General features: G+C 32.1%; 2 protein-coding genes across 2 annotated transcripts; both read right to left on the reverse strand.

The window, feature by feature from the left end:
- Nucleotides 1-142: 142 nt before the first annotated feature.
- On the reverse strand, nt 143-6388 carry LOC135847781 (uncharacterized). The gene has a single exon (XM_065367484.1). It carries the CDS (start codon nt 6386-6388, stop codon nt 3293-3295), a length of 3096 nt encoding a protein of 1031 aa, XP_065223556.1. The 3' UTR covers nt 143-3292.
- Nucleotides 6389-6390: 2 nt separating this feature from the next.
- Nucleotides 6391-13117, reverse strand: LOC135847782 (uncharacterized). The gene is made up of 4 exons (XM_065367485.1): nt 12733-13117; nt 12551-12644; nt 10262-10369; nt 6391-9325 (listed from the first exon to the last, which is right to left on the reverse strand). Exons 2-4 carry the CDS (start codon nt 12574-12576, stop codon nt 6391-6393), a joined length of 3069 nt encoding a protein of 1022 aa, XP_065223557.1. The 5' UTR covers nt 12577-12644; nt 12733-13117.
- Nucleotides 13118-13150: the final 33 nt, after the last annotated feature.

A 13150-nucleotide genomic window follows, 5' to 3' on the forward strand; every position in this document is an offset into this window, starting at 1 on the left:
CATTTTTAAATCTTTATTTCTATTAAGGCCTACTCTTCTCCTTTTACAGAAAATTAGTAGGTACTTACCTATGTACCAAAGAATGAACTCAACTTCTCGTTTTATTTCAAGTAGTAAAAAAACAAAGAATTGATGATGAAAATTAATTTTAAAAAAATTTTAATGTAGTACTTGAGATTATTGAAGTATCACAATCAAATGAATAAATTAAGATTCAATTTATAAAATATAGTTATATTCCTACTAATGCATCTACCTATTTGAAAGTAAAATAACAGGTACCTATCTAAGTACTCAACTGAAGAAATGAAATGAGATAGGTATTAAATTTCTTATTCAAATACAAAATATTCATGTTAAAAAAAATCAGTGAAAACAAATTCATATTAGGTAGGTATTGTATGTAATAGGTTGAACACATTTAAATCAAATGGGTTTCATATAAAAACATAAAGTGCACATAAACTTGGTGATGTGAAAAAAAAAACAGGTCGTTTAAAATTCATTTTCAATGTGTTTAAAAAACATTTTAAACATTATAAAAATGCAAAACTTTACAAAATTTTACGATTTTACCGCAATTTTTTGCATTACATTTTAATTTTAAATTAAGCTCATAGTGACGTCACAAATTAATTTCATTCTTTCCTAAGTTAAAAAATAGCAAATTTTTTGAAATTTTACCTGAACAAAATGCAAAGAAAATAATATTTATTCAATTTTGAAGAAGAAATCAGGTATGTTGTTTTCCTTTAAAAAAAGCTTCAGGAACCGCTTTTTTAAAATTAAAATCAAAGTTGAAAAAACATTTGTTTTCAACAAACTGTACAATAATTCTTCCTTGATAGCATTGGTTAATTGAACTTTAACTATTTCATTTGCCAGTAATTTACTGTGCGTCTCCTGTGTGATATCAGTTAAGCTATTCTCCGTATCTTTCTTCTTACTGCACTTATTATTTTCAGAAAAAACTCCTTCAAACGCCTCAGCCAACACATCATTTTCTTGAGCAATCAGAATAATTTTTTTGTCTCGACGACGTTCTATTATTGAACATAATCTATGAAGCAATTTCCATTTATCAATCACTTCTATAGCTTCACTTTCAATTACCAAAAGATTATTGGTATTTTCAGAGTCGAAAGCATCTATTATAGGCGATCTTGTATAGGTAAAACGGAGCGCAGATACATTGAAATGAAGTTCTTCTTATTCTTATAGGTCGGAATGGTTTTCAATGTTCGAATTACTTTGATGGCACTGAGTCTGGTTATTTTAGATGAACTAATCAAGATGGAAATTTGTTCATCTGCAGAAGTCAAGAAGCTTTGTAATTCTTGCGGAATATTTTGGAATTTTATTCCAAAAGATTCGACTTCAGCGCAAATGCCTCCCCTCCACCCAAAAAAAACAATGCAATCAGCTTTTTAATTTGAATGACCAGAAAATTTCGAGAAGACTTCTTTTTTCCAGTCATTGCCCGAAAAACTTACTTTTTGTTTGTCAAAATTGCAAAAAAAAAGCTTACTTCTTTAAAACTATAGAGCAGACTCATTTTTCGTCAATATTGTTGAATGTTTCATTTTGTTACTGAAAGTGCAAGAAATGTTTTCTTTTTGAAAAGTATGTTTTTGGGAAAAATTTCTTCGGTAAAATGGTCTAAATGGTCATTTTTAAACAAGAAATACAAAATCAATAGGTACCTATTACTCATACTTAACCATACGTTTAAAAAGCTCGAAGTCAACTTTCGGTATGAAAGCGCGCTCCAGCAAAATAGTTTCATTCTTACGAAAATGAAAAAGAATCATCTATCTCGACAATTTTTCAAATTTTCAAATGCTAGCTTTTGATGTTTGTGGTCTTTCATCTAGAAAAATTTACGTTTATGTAATCTGAATATTCTAAGTAGAGTTTTTCAAATTTTAACTACTTCTTTTTGAATCTTTTTTTCGTTCTTTTTAAAACCCTACTAACAGATTCACTACATTCCCTTCAAGTTCATCCAGTTTTGAGTTCTGGCCTCCAAATTTTGGCAGTTTATTAAAAAATCACAGATGCGTGAAAATTACAAGTCCCCTCCCTACCACAACAACGTGATGGTGTTAATAGAATTGCATACTTAGTTCACCGTAATAAGTACAACCAATTATTTACAGCAAACCGTGTAGGCAATTCTTCCAACATAGGTATATTTTTCTGGAAGATTTTTTTCAAAATGCTTTTTTTTTAGTTTTTTAAAAAAATATATCAATATGAAATTGAATAATTAATTTAAAAACTTCAAAAGTCTCAGTAGTTACTGGACTACTTTTTGTCTACTTTTTACACCCATTAAATCTAAAAATAGAATCAGTTCAAATAATGGTTTTATTTTCATTTTCAACCCAAATTCTGAGACCTAGCTTTCCCTTCCTAATAATGGTTTTATTTTCATTTTCAACCCAAATTCGGTGACCTAGCATTCCCTTCCTCCTTCTCATTGTGCCATTGGACATGATCAAAACACCATAAGATTCGAAATTGCGTGTTGTTTGTTGGTTATTTGAGGGCGCTGAGTTTGATACTTATTCATTCAATTTCTGAAAGAAGCACTATCTGAATCAAAGTGACTTTTCTTCAAGGTCATTGGCCTTGTTAAAATGGGGGGAAATGTAAAACCTCTACTAAAGTTGTCCCTGTTTTCACTTGCAGTATATTTTCTTTTCTGTCAAGAGGAAATGAGAGAAACAATTAAACCCATGAGAAGATCGTTTTGATAATTCAGTGTAGCTTTAATTAAAACATAATTGTGCATCTTGTATGTACTTAAGGTGTACCTAGCTAAAATTGAACCATTAAGATAGGTACCAATTTAACGAAATTCACAAACTCATATTTTGGTAAATCTTAAAGATTAACAGATTAATAAACTGACGCGTACACAAAATTTTGCACTTTATACGTTCAAAGTCAGCTATTTGAAAATCCATTTAATAAAAAGTTTTTTTGCGTATGAGACCCTTATGAAGAGTGGTAGGGTGATGGTGCATGGCGGAGCCAATTCACACTCTTTATAGATACCTAGACCCACCTTTAAAACCTTAATGTTGCGATAAATGCAGAAAGGCCCAGGTACATACATACATACATGTATTGATATTGCATTTTTTTAGCCTCTATATCTCCCCTCCCTTCATGATACATTTACTATAACACGTCGTCAAAAGGTTTTCTATATTATGGTTACTTGGTAAGCTATCTACCTATTGATTATGGAGGCAAGTTTATCAGAATTATGCAGTCAGATATTTCACCTGCCGTCCTCCATATCACATTGAAAAATCTCAATTTTTTTGTTGAGCAAGTCCACTATTTCTTCATGTTCATTAGCTTGGGCAGTGTCTAAGAGTGTATGATTGTCAGAATTTTTGGCATTTAAAATGGCTTTCAGTGAATCCAAATCATTTCTTTCCAACAAAGAACGCACTAAATCTTTTCTACATTCTCCATCAACAGCCTGAAATAATTGACGAATGCATTGAAGTAGATCTGTTAAATCAGATCCACATGTAGTCAATTCCAGAGGTGTCTTGTTTTGAGAATTTTTTACATCATAACATGCTCCATTTTGTAAAAGTAATTGGGCTGTTTTTAAATGATTCTGCATGATTGATAAATGAAGTGGTGTATACCCATTACAAATAGTCTCAGAAATAGTAACTACTTGTATATTGATCCTAGCTCCTTTATCTATTAAAACTTGAACTATTTCATTATGGCCCTTCAAGGCAGCCAAATGTAATGGCGTCCAACTGTAGTAATCCATTGGCCAATCCTCACTTCCTCCCATTTGTTCTAAATTTTCAAATGTGGATAGCAGTTCAGGTGTACCAGTTTCATTTAATCTGAGATTGGGATTTGCTCCATTAAACAGAAGAAGTTTAGCAGTTTCTACATCTCCTTTACAAGCAACGTAGTGTAAAGGTGAGCCAAGTTTTTCATCTTGACCATTAATAATTGATTGTTTATAAGTGTAATTTTTTTCCATTATGTGTTTTATTTCTTCATGATTCTTAGTTATTATAGCCTTGCTAAGGTCATTGTATAATTTATCTAAATCTTCTAATAGTTTGTAAAAGCATTTTGATTCGTTTTCAAGATTTGATATGTTTTCTGATATTGTTTGTCTTCGTAAAAAATTGTCCCATAAACTAGTCAACGCATTACACACCACATAAATGTCATCACATTCATCATTTATTACTGAAGTAACATTCTGTAGTGTATCATTTGAGGTATCACTTTCTGCATCCCATATTGATAGTATGTCATCAATTGTCAGTGAAAATGTCTCGCTCTGTGATCTACTTCTTACTTCCTCTATTTTATCGTGTAATTCTATAAATATTTGTACTTCTCTTGATATCTTATCCAATGCTCTATCAATACTATAGCCATTTGCCTTTGAAAGTACCAGTACCTCGTTTAGTAAATGTTCTTTAAAGTAGTCAAGGTTTGAAAGTAAGATTTTGTATTCATCCGTCCAATAGAAATTATCATCGTTGATACAATTGGAAAGAAGATCTTTGAATTTATTTATCAAAGAAGGTAGTTCTTGCAGGGCATTTCTCATTGTACTACTGTAACTATATGAGAATGGAAAGGTACGCTCGTAGCAGGGAAGACCCATCGTACAACGTGTCTGTAGCAGTTGGAGGGGCGCCCCTTTTCTCATTTTATAGTCAGTAAACCTGTACCCGGGGGGCAAATTGAGGGTAAATTTGAAGGAGGGGAGAGTTATTTCTTTCCAAGTTTTCTTTGGAAATAATTGATCAGATGATTCAGGTTCAAAATAAGATATTAGAAAACCTTCAGAATTGGCTTTGAAACTTACCAAATCGGTACATTTTCTATAGTTGATGATGATTAGTTTGAATATTTTGTTTATAGAGCCGTATATATTTACACATTTCTCCTCATCCAGCAATTTTATTGTTCTATTTAATAGCTTGTATGTGACGTATATTTGTTTGCTATACCGTAATGTTGTTGACTTACATTTTCTGTCATATGAAAAATTATTGAGATCCAATTCCTGATCATTAAAACGGGATTTATATTTTGTAGAAATATCAACGTCAATATTTTTACAATTGAAGCTTACTCCACTTTCAAACAATAGTTTAATCATTTTGAAACAGTGTTTGACATCTTCAGGAAAACCAGGCCTGACAGGGATGAATGTTATACATGCATACAAACTGATATTCACAGCATTGAAAATATTAATACCCTTTTTCATAGCATGCATGATTGCTTCTTCGCCACGATTGAACCAGAACAAGTTCCACTGACAAATAACCATATCCCATCTATGAAAGTCTAAGAATTTATTAATGACATCAACATCAGTTTTGTCAATCAAAAATTTTATCTGATCTAAAGAAGAAGAAGAACTCCCAAGGGCTTCAAATAATAACAGCTTCTGTTCATTATTGATGGTGTAAGGTTTGCAAACTTCAAATTGGTTGGTCTTTAATACATATTCCAGATATTTATTACTTCTCTCTGCAAGAATAGTGTTAATGAAATCTTCTAATGTATCTTTAATTATACTAGCATCATACATCTCAGTTAAAAGGTTTGCAATGTTGAACTGGTCATGATCAATGGCTTTCATTAACATAGTATTTTTCCAGCCTTCTCTCTTCAAAATCTTTTTAAAGATTTCCTTGTTCATTTTCTTATTTGCAGTCAGTGCTTTTGCTATTTCTTCAAACCCTTTTTCTGCACATAGGGAAAGTAAAGAATGCTGATGAGCTTCAACACGCTCAACATCCTCAACATCTTCAAAATTTGAAGTGATATTAGTAATTTTAACTTGATGATTCTTCAATATAAATTCTATCATTTCTAGTAATAATGTGAATGAGTGACAAAATACAACTTGTACTTTTTGTGAAAGCATTTTTATCAGAGTTTCAAGTTTTTCCTTAAGATCGACAAAATGTTTATTACTTGTGTGAAAATTATTGCGTTCTTTCTCAGATTCAACAAAATCTTCATTTCCTAAATCCTTTTGTACTTTTGATCTTAAAAATTTGAAAACTTGTTCTTTATTTTCATTTACAAGTTTTTGAATTATAATGCTATCAATAAATCCTCCAATATTTGCTGAGTCGACTATTTTGAACTCTTCCCATATGCAATCAGCTGTAAAATATTCAGCAAAAGGAAGATGAATGAAACTTGGTTTGTTATTTTGATCAATTACACATATATCGCTTTTGATTTTTCCATGAATTAATTCGTTTACAAAAGTTTTCGCATTTTTATCAATAACTTTTGATGAAAATTTCTCCAGCCCATCTCCTAAAGTTATCCAAACAGCCAAATTTCTATGCATATTTAAAAATTTATGATACATTCATTTTCATGTCTAAAAGAATTCTCTACTGTGTAAATAGTGTGATCATAACCAGGATTTGATTTTCTCTGCTCTTCATAAAATTTTTCTATTATGAAGTCCTCATAATGATATAGTGTGTTAAAATTCAACTTTTTTTGGAATTCATTTCTATCTTTTAAAGGGAGTTTCTGATTTTTTGATTGATAAATTTTTTTGAATAAATTTAAGAACATTTTGGCAGTCATGTATATTTGCAATGGAAAACTAGCAAAATTTTTTTCAGAATAGTCTGTACTTCTTAAAAATATTTGTAGCAGTTTATCAATAAATGCTTCGGAGCATTGTTCAACCAGTTCAACTAGTTCTAATTCCTTCTTCCAAAATTTAGTTAAGAAATTTATGCTGTCAGTGAAAGTAAATGGGTACAACTTGTATGAAAATGTATTGAACAAATTTTCTGCTTTTGTTAGAGCTTCAAGAGGGCGAGTAGTCATCCATATTTTTTGTGTATGACGTTTCAAGACCTGAATAAATCTGATAAGTTTTTCTTCGTATAATGGACTGATTTCATCAAATCCATCTAGTAATAGAGCTATGTTGCGCTGATTTAGAAAATGCGTAAATAATTGGATTTCAAACAGGCATAATGATGACAATTTCATCATTTTCAATTTATCGCATTTCAAATCTACTTTTTCAGTATTTTGTACATGTAAAAAGTCAAATTCTACAATTTCTTTTTTGCATGAAAATTCTGTAATTTTATAAAGGAATTTTATTGCTTCTTCCACACCAGATTCCTTTTTCCACTTAAATAACTCTTCTGAATAATCTTTCAGATTACACCTCAAAATCCATAAATGACTTGAGGTAAACTGTGTATTAATTGCTAAATGTGAGAAGATGATTGATTTCCCCATACCAGGGGCAGCAGCAATAAGGACCACTTCATCAGGTACATCCATAATGCTATTTAGTTTTGTTTTTCTGATTTTCGAATCTTCCACTTCCCTGTCTATGAATTTATGTAATTCTGATATACTTCCCATAGACTGCTGCCATACATAATTATTTTCAGCCTGCTTGAGCCAGTGAATGTTATTGTATGCATACTTATAACAGCACTGCTTGAACTTTTCATCTGTGTCAGAAATTACTATTATATCTTTTGTTAACGGAGGATTGTCCTGTTTCTGGCGAATTACGTAGAATTTAGACTCCTGCTCAATTTTTTTATGAATGTATTCATGTCGGAAAAATTCCCGGTTGATGAAGTAATCTTTAACATGATCGTACTTTGAATCTTTTGGAGCTTTGCCTATCTTAATATTTTTACTACCTTTAATCAAACCAAATAAAAGATCTCCTTCAATTGCTTTCCGTAATGAATATTCTGATTTTTCACTTGCCAACAATGTACTCAAACTTACACACTTTTGTCCTTCTTGAAATTCAAAAATTTCTCTTTTCCAGAGTTTTTCTAGTGAGGTCTGTTTCAGATCAGTCAAGCTGTTATTCTCATCTGTTTCCTCGCTCCACTTAACTTTTTCAGTCAAATTATTTTTAAATTCCTCAATCAAAGGATTATTTTCCTGAGTAATAAAAATAATTTTTTTTTCATGCCTTTTTTCTACTACAGAGGATAGTGCTTTAAATAACTTTTTTTTATTGTCTTCAATTTTAGATGGTGTTTTAAATAATTTCTTCTTATCTGCGCATTCAACCACTAATAAATTATGTGTTTCTTCAGACCCAAATGTATTTTCAACCAGAACTCGCGTTTTCAGCACAGAGCTGAAATGCATAGAAATGAAACTGTCATCAGCCTTGCACAACTTTTTCATACCTTTTAATGCTTGGATTACTTTGATTGCACTTAATCTGGTGGTTTTGCATGAACTAGTAAGGATGAGAATTTGTTCATCTGTGTGATTCAAGAAATTGCTTAATTTTGAAGGAATATTGTTAAATTCTATGCCATATTGTTTGATTTCTTCACAGTATTTGTAGGTGATACCGGATACTTTCAACTTGCCAATACTGAGCTTTATTTTTTCAAAACATTTTTTCCCCCATTGATTTTTAAAAAAGGACCTTTTTTTTGATCTCAACCAATTTAATATATTTATGTAAAGGTCATTCGTGACTAGAGTACTGTCCATCAAGTTGAATTCTCGGCTCATATTTTTTGCAATGATTTCATCGAGCCTTGCTTCATCAGGCATATCAACGGCAAATACCAACTTATCGAAAAAATCAGTTATTTCAGTCTCAACATCATGTGAACTGCCTCCTAGTATAGATCTTAAGTCTTCCTTTGCAGGAAATTTTTCAATATCAAATTTCAGTAGTTTAGCATTTCCCTCCTCGAAAGTTAATATTTCATCATTTTCTTCTACTGGCATGAAATAATCAATGTTCTCTAAACCAATATTTGTAAAAATTATGAAATCCCCAATCTTGCAATTTTTAAACGTCGGATGTGTTTTTATTTTGCGAAAACATTCAAAATATTTTTTTAGGCCAAAATTGTTTTTGCTTTTGGCTTCGCTGAGTAAATCAGTAGCAGTGATTTGTTTTTTATTATCACGTATATGTTTAGCTTGCAAAAAGCGATATACCCACTCGCCGTTTTTTTCTCTGTATCTAAAAACTAAATCATCAAAATCTGCTGCATCAGCCATTTCTGTTGCTAAAGCAAAAGTATACTGTTCAAGGCCACGTTGCATAAAGTAAATTAATAACTTTAATTGATAATCAATACCACGAATAAGATTTTTTAACCTTGCAGTTTTATATTCTTCAGTTTCTTCTGGTTCCGATTTAAGGTCTTCATTCAGTGTTAGTTCTGTTGACGAGGTAGAAGTTTTGGATGCGTTTATTTCAACCGTACTGTTTTGTGTTGCATTTTCTTCGTTATCAACAGTTACTGATCTAAAAAAAAATGAATTAAAAAAAATATTAAATATAATTAATATTCTTTCAAAATTATTGAATTGAAAAAAATATACGTTGATATTGATTGTGTAAGTACCAGAACTTTTCTTAACAATTTTTTTACTGGGTACTTTGGGTACCCCTCACTCTGAATACCAGTAATAAGCCACTACAAGTATAATGTACCTACCTATACCTGCTTATCTTGTCACCTGCACGTTTACGTTTTTGGGCTAATTTAGCTCATAAATGAATACATTTGTCAAGTTCAGGGCCCAAAATAATTCATATTCATGGCATATATAGGAGCTCCCCTACACTCATTAAACCAAAGTTTGCAAAAAACGGCCAACACGACAAGGCGTAGTTGAATTTTAAAGGTGCACCTTATTCCTCCAATTTTGAGTAAAAATAAACTGTTTTAGAATTATTCAAAAATTTCCTCGCAATCCATCAAAACGGTTTGCAAAATTTAAATTTTGCGAGAAATTCAAGTTCTCGCGGAAATATTTTTGAGAACCTCGATAGAATTTTGAGCTCAAAATTCGTTTAAAAATTCTTAGAAAAATCATAGGTCATGATTATGATGTTTTATGGATTTTTTTAAAAGTGTCATGCAACATGATAATGGGTCGAGAAATTCAAATAGGTACCTACTTATTCCCACAAAAATGTGTTTTTTAAAAGCATTTTTGAACAGTTTTAAGCCCGAAATTGGGCCATGGTTTTTTGAGATTTTTTTAAAAAATGTTATATGGGACTTACCGAAATGTGTTACTTGAGAAATTCAAATATTTCAACGAAAATGTTTTTCATTAACTGCGAGTTTTGAAGAATTTATATTCCGGGAAGTTTTGGTAAAGATCAACGGACAAGAATTACGAGTTGGAAGCAATCCTTATGAAAATAAATATATGTTTGTTCGCTTATTACCTGCAACTTGGCGCTGGTTGTTTTGTTGTCAAATCCTGTGCACCTTCTCCAGTTTTCTGCTTTTTATGATGTTCTGATCTTTTTGTTTCTTCATCATCAGAAAGTTTTCTGTGAAGAATTGAATCAAAGATTGTAAAATGATAAGTACAACTAAATAATCATTTATTTGACCAGTTGCCTATTTTTTTTTTTTTTTTGTTGAAAAATTTCGTCAAATAAATAGGTAGGTATTTAACAAAGAGTGGAAAGTGGAATTGCTGGAAAACAAATATTATGCCTGTTAATTAGCGGCGGATTTAAGGGAGAGTCTAGGAGGGTAAGTATACTTTCTCCCTCCAATTTGTCGACAAAATCGTTAATTTTCTGACAAAATCTCTGATCTTTCTTCAGAATTTTCATTTTTTCCAAAAGTTTTTGCACTCTTTTCCTCAGGGCTAAATAGTTGAAGATCACCCAGGAAAAACCAGAAAAGTCGAAAATTTTCAAAAATGAGTTCAGGATCGAATTGAATTCATACTGAGGAGTGGAAAAATGTATATAGCCCAGGCAAATAGCAGAAAAAAATGGGCGAACCCAAACATAATTGCAAACAAAGTTTTTCTTTGGTGAATATTGTCTAGGGTGGTGTGCTGAATAACATACTAAAAGTCCCCGCCCCTACCCCACGAGCTAACCCCCCCTCAGCGGATCAAAGCCCCCCAAAATCAGTTTTTCATCAAGAACTCCTGAAATATTGAATTTCGAGTAAAATGAGCTCAGTGATCATTTCATCTCCTCCCCAATACCTATCAAATGAGCTATCGACCAACTCCCTAGCCTCAAGGGGGGTGGCGCTACGACCCCTTGAAGTGATGTGATTTCAGTAATTTTACATTTTATGTCCATATAATTCTCCGGAATTGAGCTAAAAATCCCCTTATTTTGCCCCTATTTTTGGTTTTTCCATCTTAAAAGGAGTGGGGATGACCTAGGAAGCTGAAATTTGGATATGTTGATCACAGATAGAGTACTGTCCAATGGTATGATTTTGGGCCCTTTTCATCCATTTGGGGGTCATGTTATGCCCCTCCAAAAAAATGACCTTTCCGTAATTTTCAACTTTGACCCTCCCCACTTCAGAGGTCAACTCTAGCTCCCAAAAGAATCCCATTCCCCAAGTTTGACTTCATTTTATCAATTAGAACAGGTTTCAAGTCCCAAATCATAAAATGAAAAATTATTGAAATCACATCACTTGAGGGGCCGTAGCGCCACCTCCCTTAAGGCTAGGGAGTTGATCGATAGCTCATTTGATAGGTATTGGGGAGGAGATGAAATGATCACTGAGCTCATTTTACTCAAAATTCAATATTTCAGGAGTTCTTGATGAAAAACTGATTTTGGTGGGCTTTGATCCACTGTGGGGGGTTAGCTCGTGGGGTAGGGGCGGGGACTTTTAGTATGTTATTCAGCACACCACCCTAGACAATATTCACCAAAAAAACCTTTGTTTGTAATTATGTTTGGGTCAAATTGCATATTGACTGGGCTAATAGTCCAAATAGGTAAATTATGAAAATATTCGACTTTTTTGTAGTAAAAATGGCCTGTAAAAAATATCGGAGGAAAGAGAAATCGCTCAAGACCAAAATACATATATAAGGCAAAAGGAAGAAAAATTTCAACATTAATACGTAAGTGACTATTTGATTCAAGTTGTTGCAAATTTTTCGGTTTTTTTCTTGTTTTTTTTTTTCACAAAAAGAGTGATTTTTCAACTCGTAACTGTCGTAGGTATCTCTTCATTTTTTTTCTTGCTAGCCTAGCGTTGTGTTTGTCGGATGTTGTGTGTTATATTTATTTCCAGTCATAATTTTGATGAAATTTAAATTCACTACAAAAATTGGAGCATTTTGATACTCTAAAATGCCGTAACCCAAAAGTTTTTGGTTCTTTCAGTGTACCTACTCTTCAGTTTTTTTCTATTTCTCAAATTATACATAATGTTGTGCTTGGAAAATATGTATTGTTCCAGCTATGTCATTGATGGAAAAACTGACTTTTTACATCAAAATTACTGCTGTTTTGCTTCATGAAAATACAATTTTGACAACCTTTTGCCCTCATCGCTTCGCTTAGGCCGATTTCACTTTTTTCTTCACGCTTAAAATTTCAAGAAACCATAGATAACATTTTTCAAAAAGCTGAGGTCAAAAAATCGAATTCTTCCATTAAAATTAATGTTGTTCCACTTTTGTCCCACCCTGCACTTAATCAAACAATGAGAGCTATAGTTAGGTAGGTACCCACCTGGACTTTTTTTCTTTTGATGACATGTTTCTAAAAGAAGAAAGTTTCCACGATTCAATGTGCTTTGATCTGATTCACCGACTCAAGGTGTTATCTGTAATCACGTTTAAAATGCACTCAGTTCAACTTTTTCGGCTTAGTTAGCACATCTAATCTTGCATAGAAAATATAAAGTTAGATACCTGCGTGAATGTGAATCTTTGAAGCGACTGATTTGTTTTGAATCCATGCCATTTGAACGAGTGACCTTCTATGTAAATGGGGGAGTAATATGTCAATCACAGCACTCAAAAGTTCGTCTGTTTTCGTTTAACAATTAACATACGTATACCAACGAATAAGTATTGAGCTATCTATGGAACAACTTCGAGAATAGTATTTCAAACAATAGCACTTGCATTATTAAAAAACGCACAATTGTACCTACATATAAACGTGGAAACTAAGTACCTCTACCTACACATGTAATAGCTAATGAGATGAGATTGTGTAGTATCGAACTGAAACTCCTGTACAATTAATCGCATACGTCAATTTTTTTTCGTATTTTATCGAAATTAGTTGGTTCTGATTAGTCTGAATGTTTGATAAAAGTGGAAA

Source organism: Planococcus citri, chromosome 5, assembly GCF_950023065.1.
Source record: "Planococcus citri chromosome 5, ihPlaCitr1.1, whole genome shotgun sequence".
Taxonomy (NCBI): Eukaryota; Metazoa; Arthropoda; class Insecta; order Hemiptera; family Pseudococcidae; genus Planococcus; species Planococcus citri.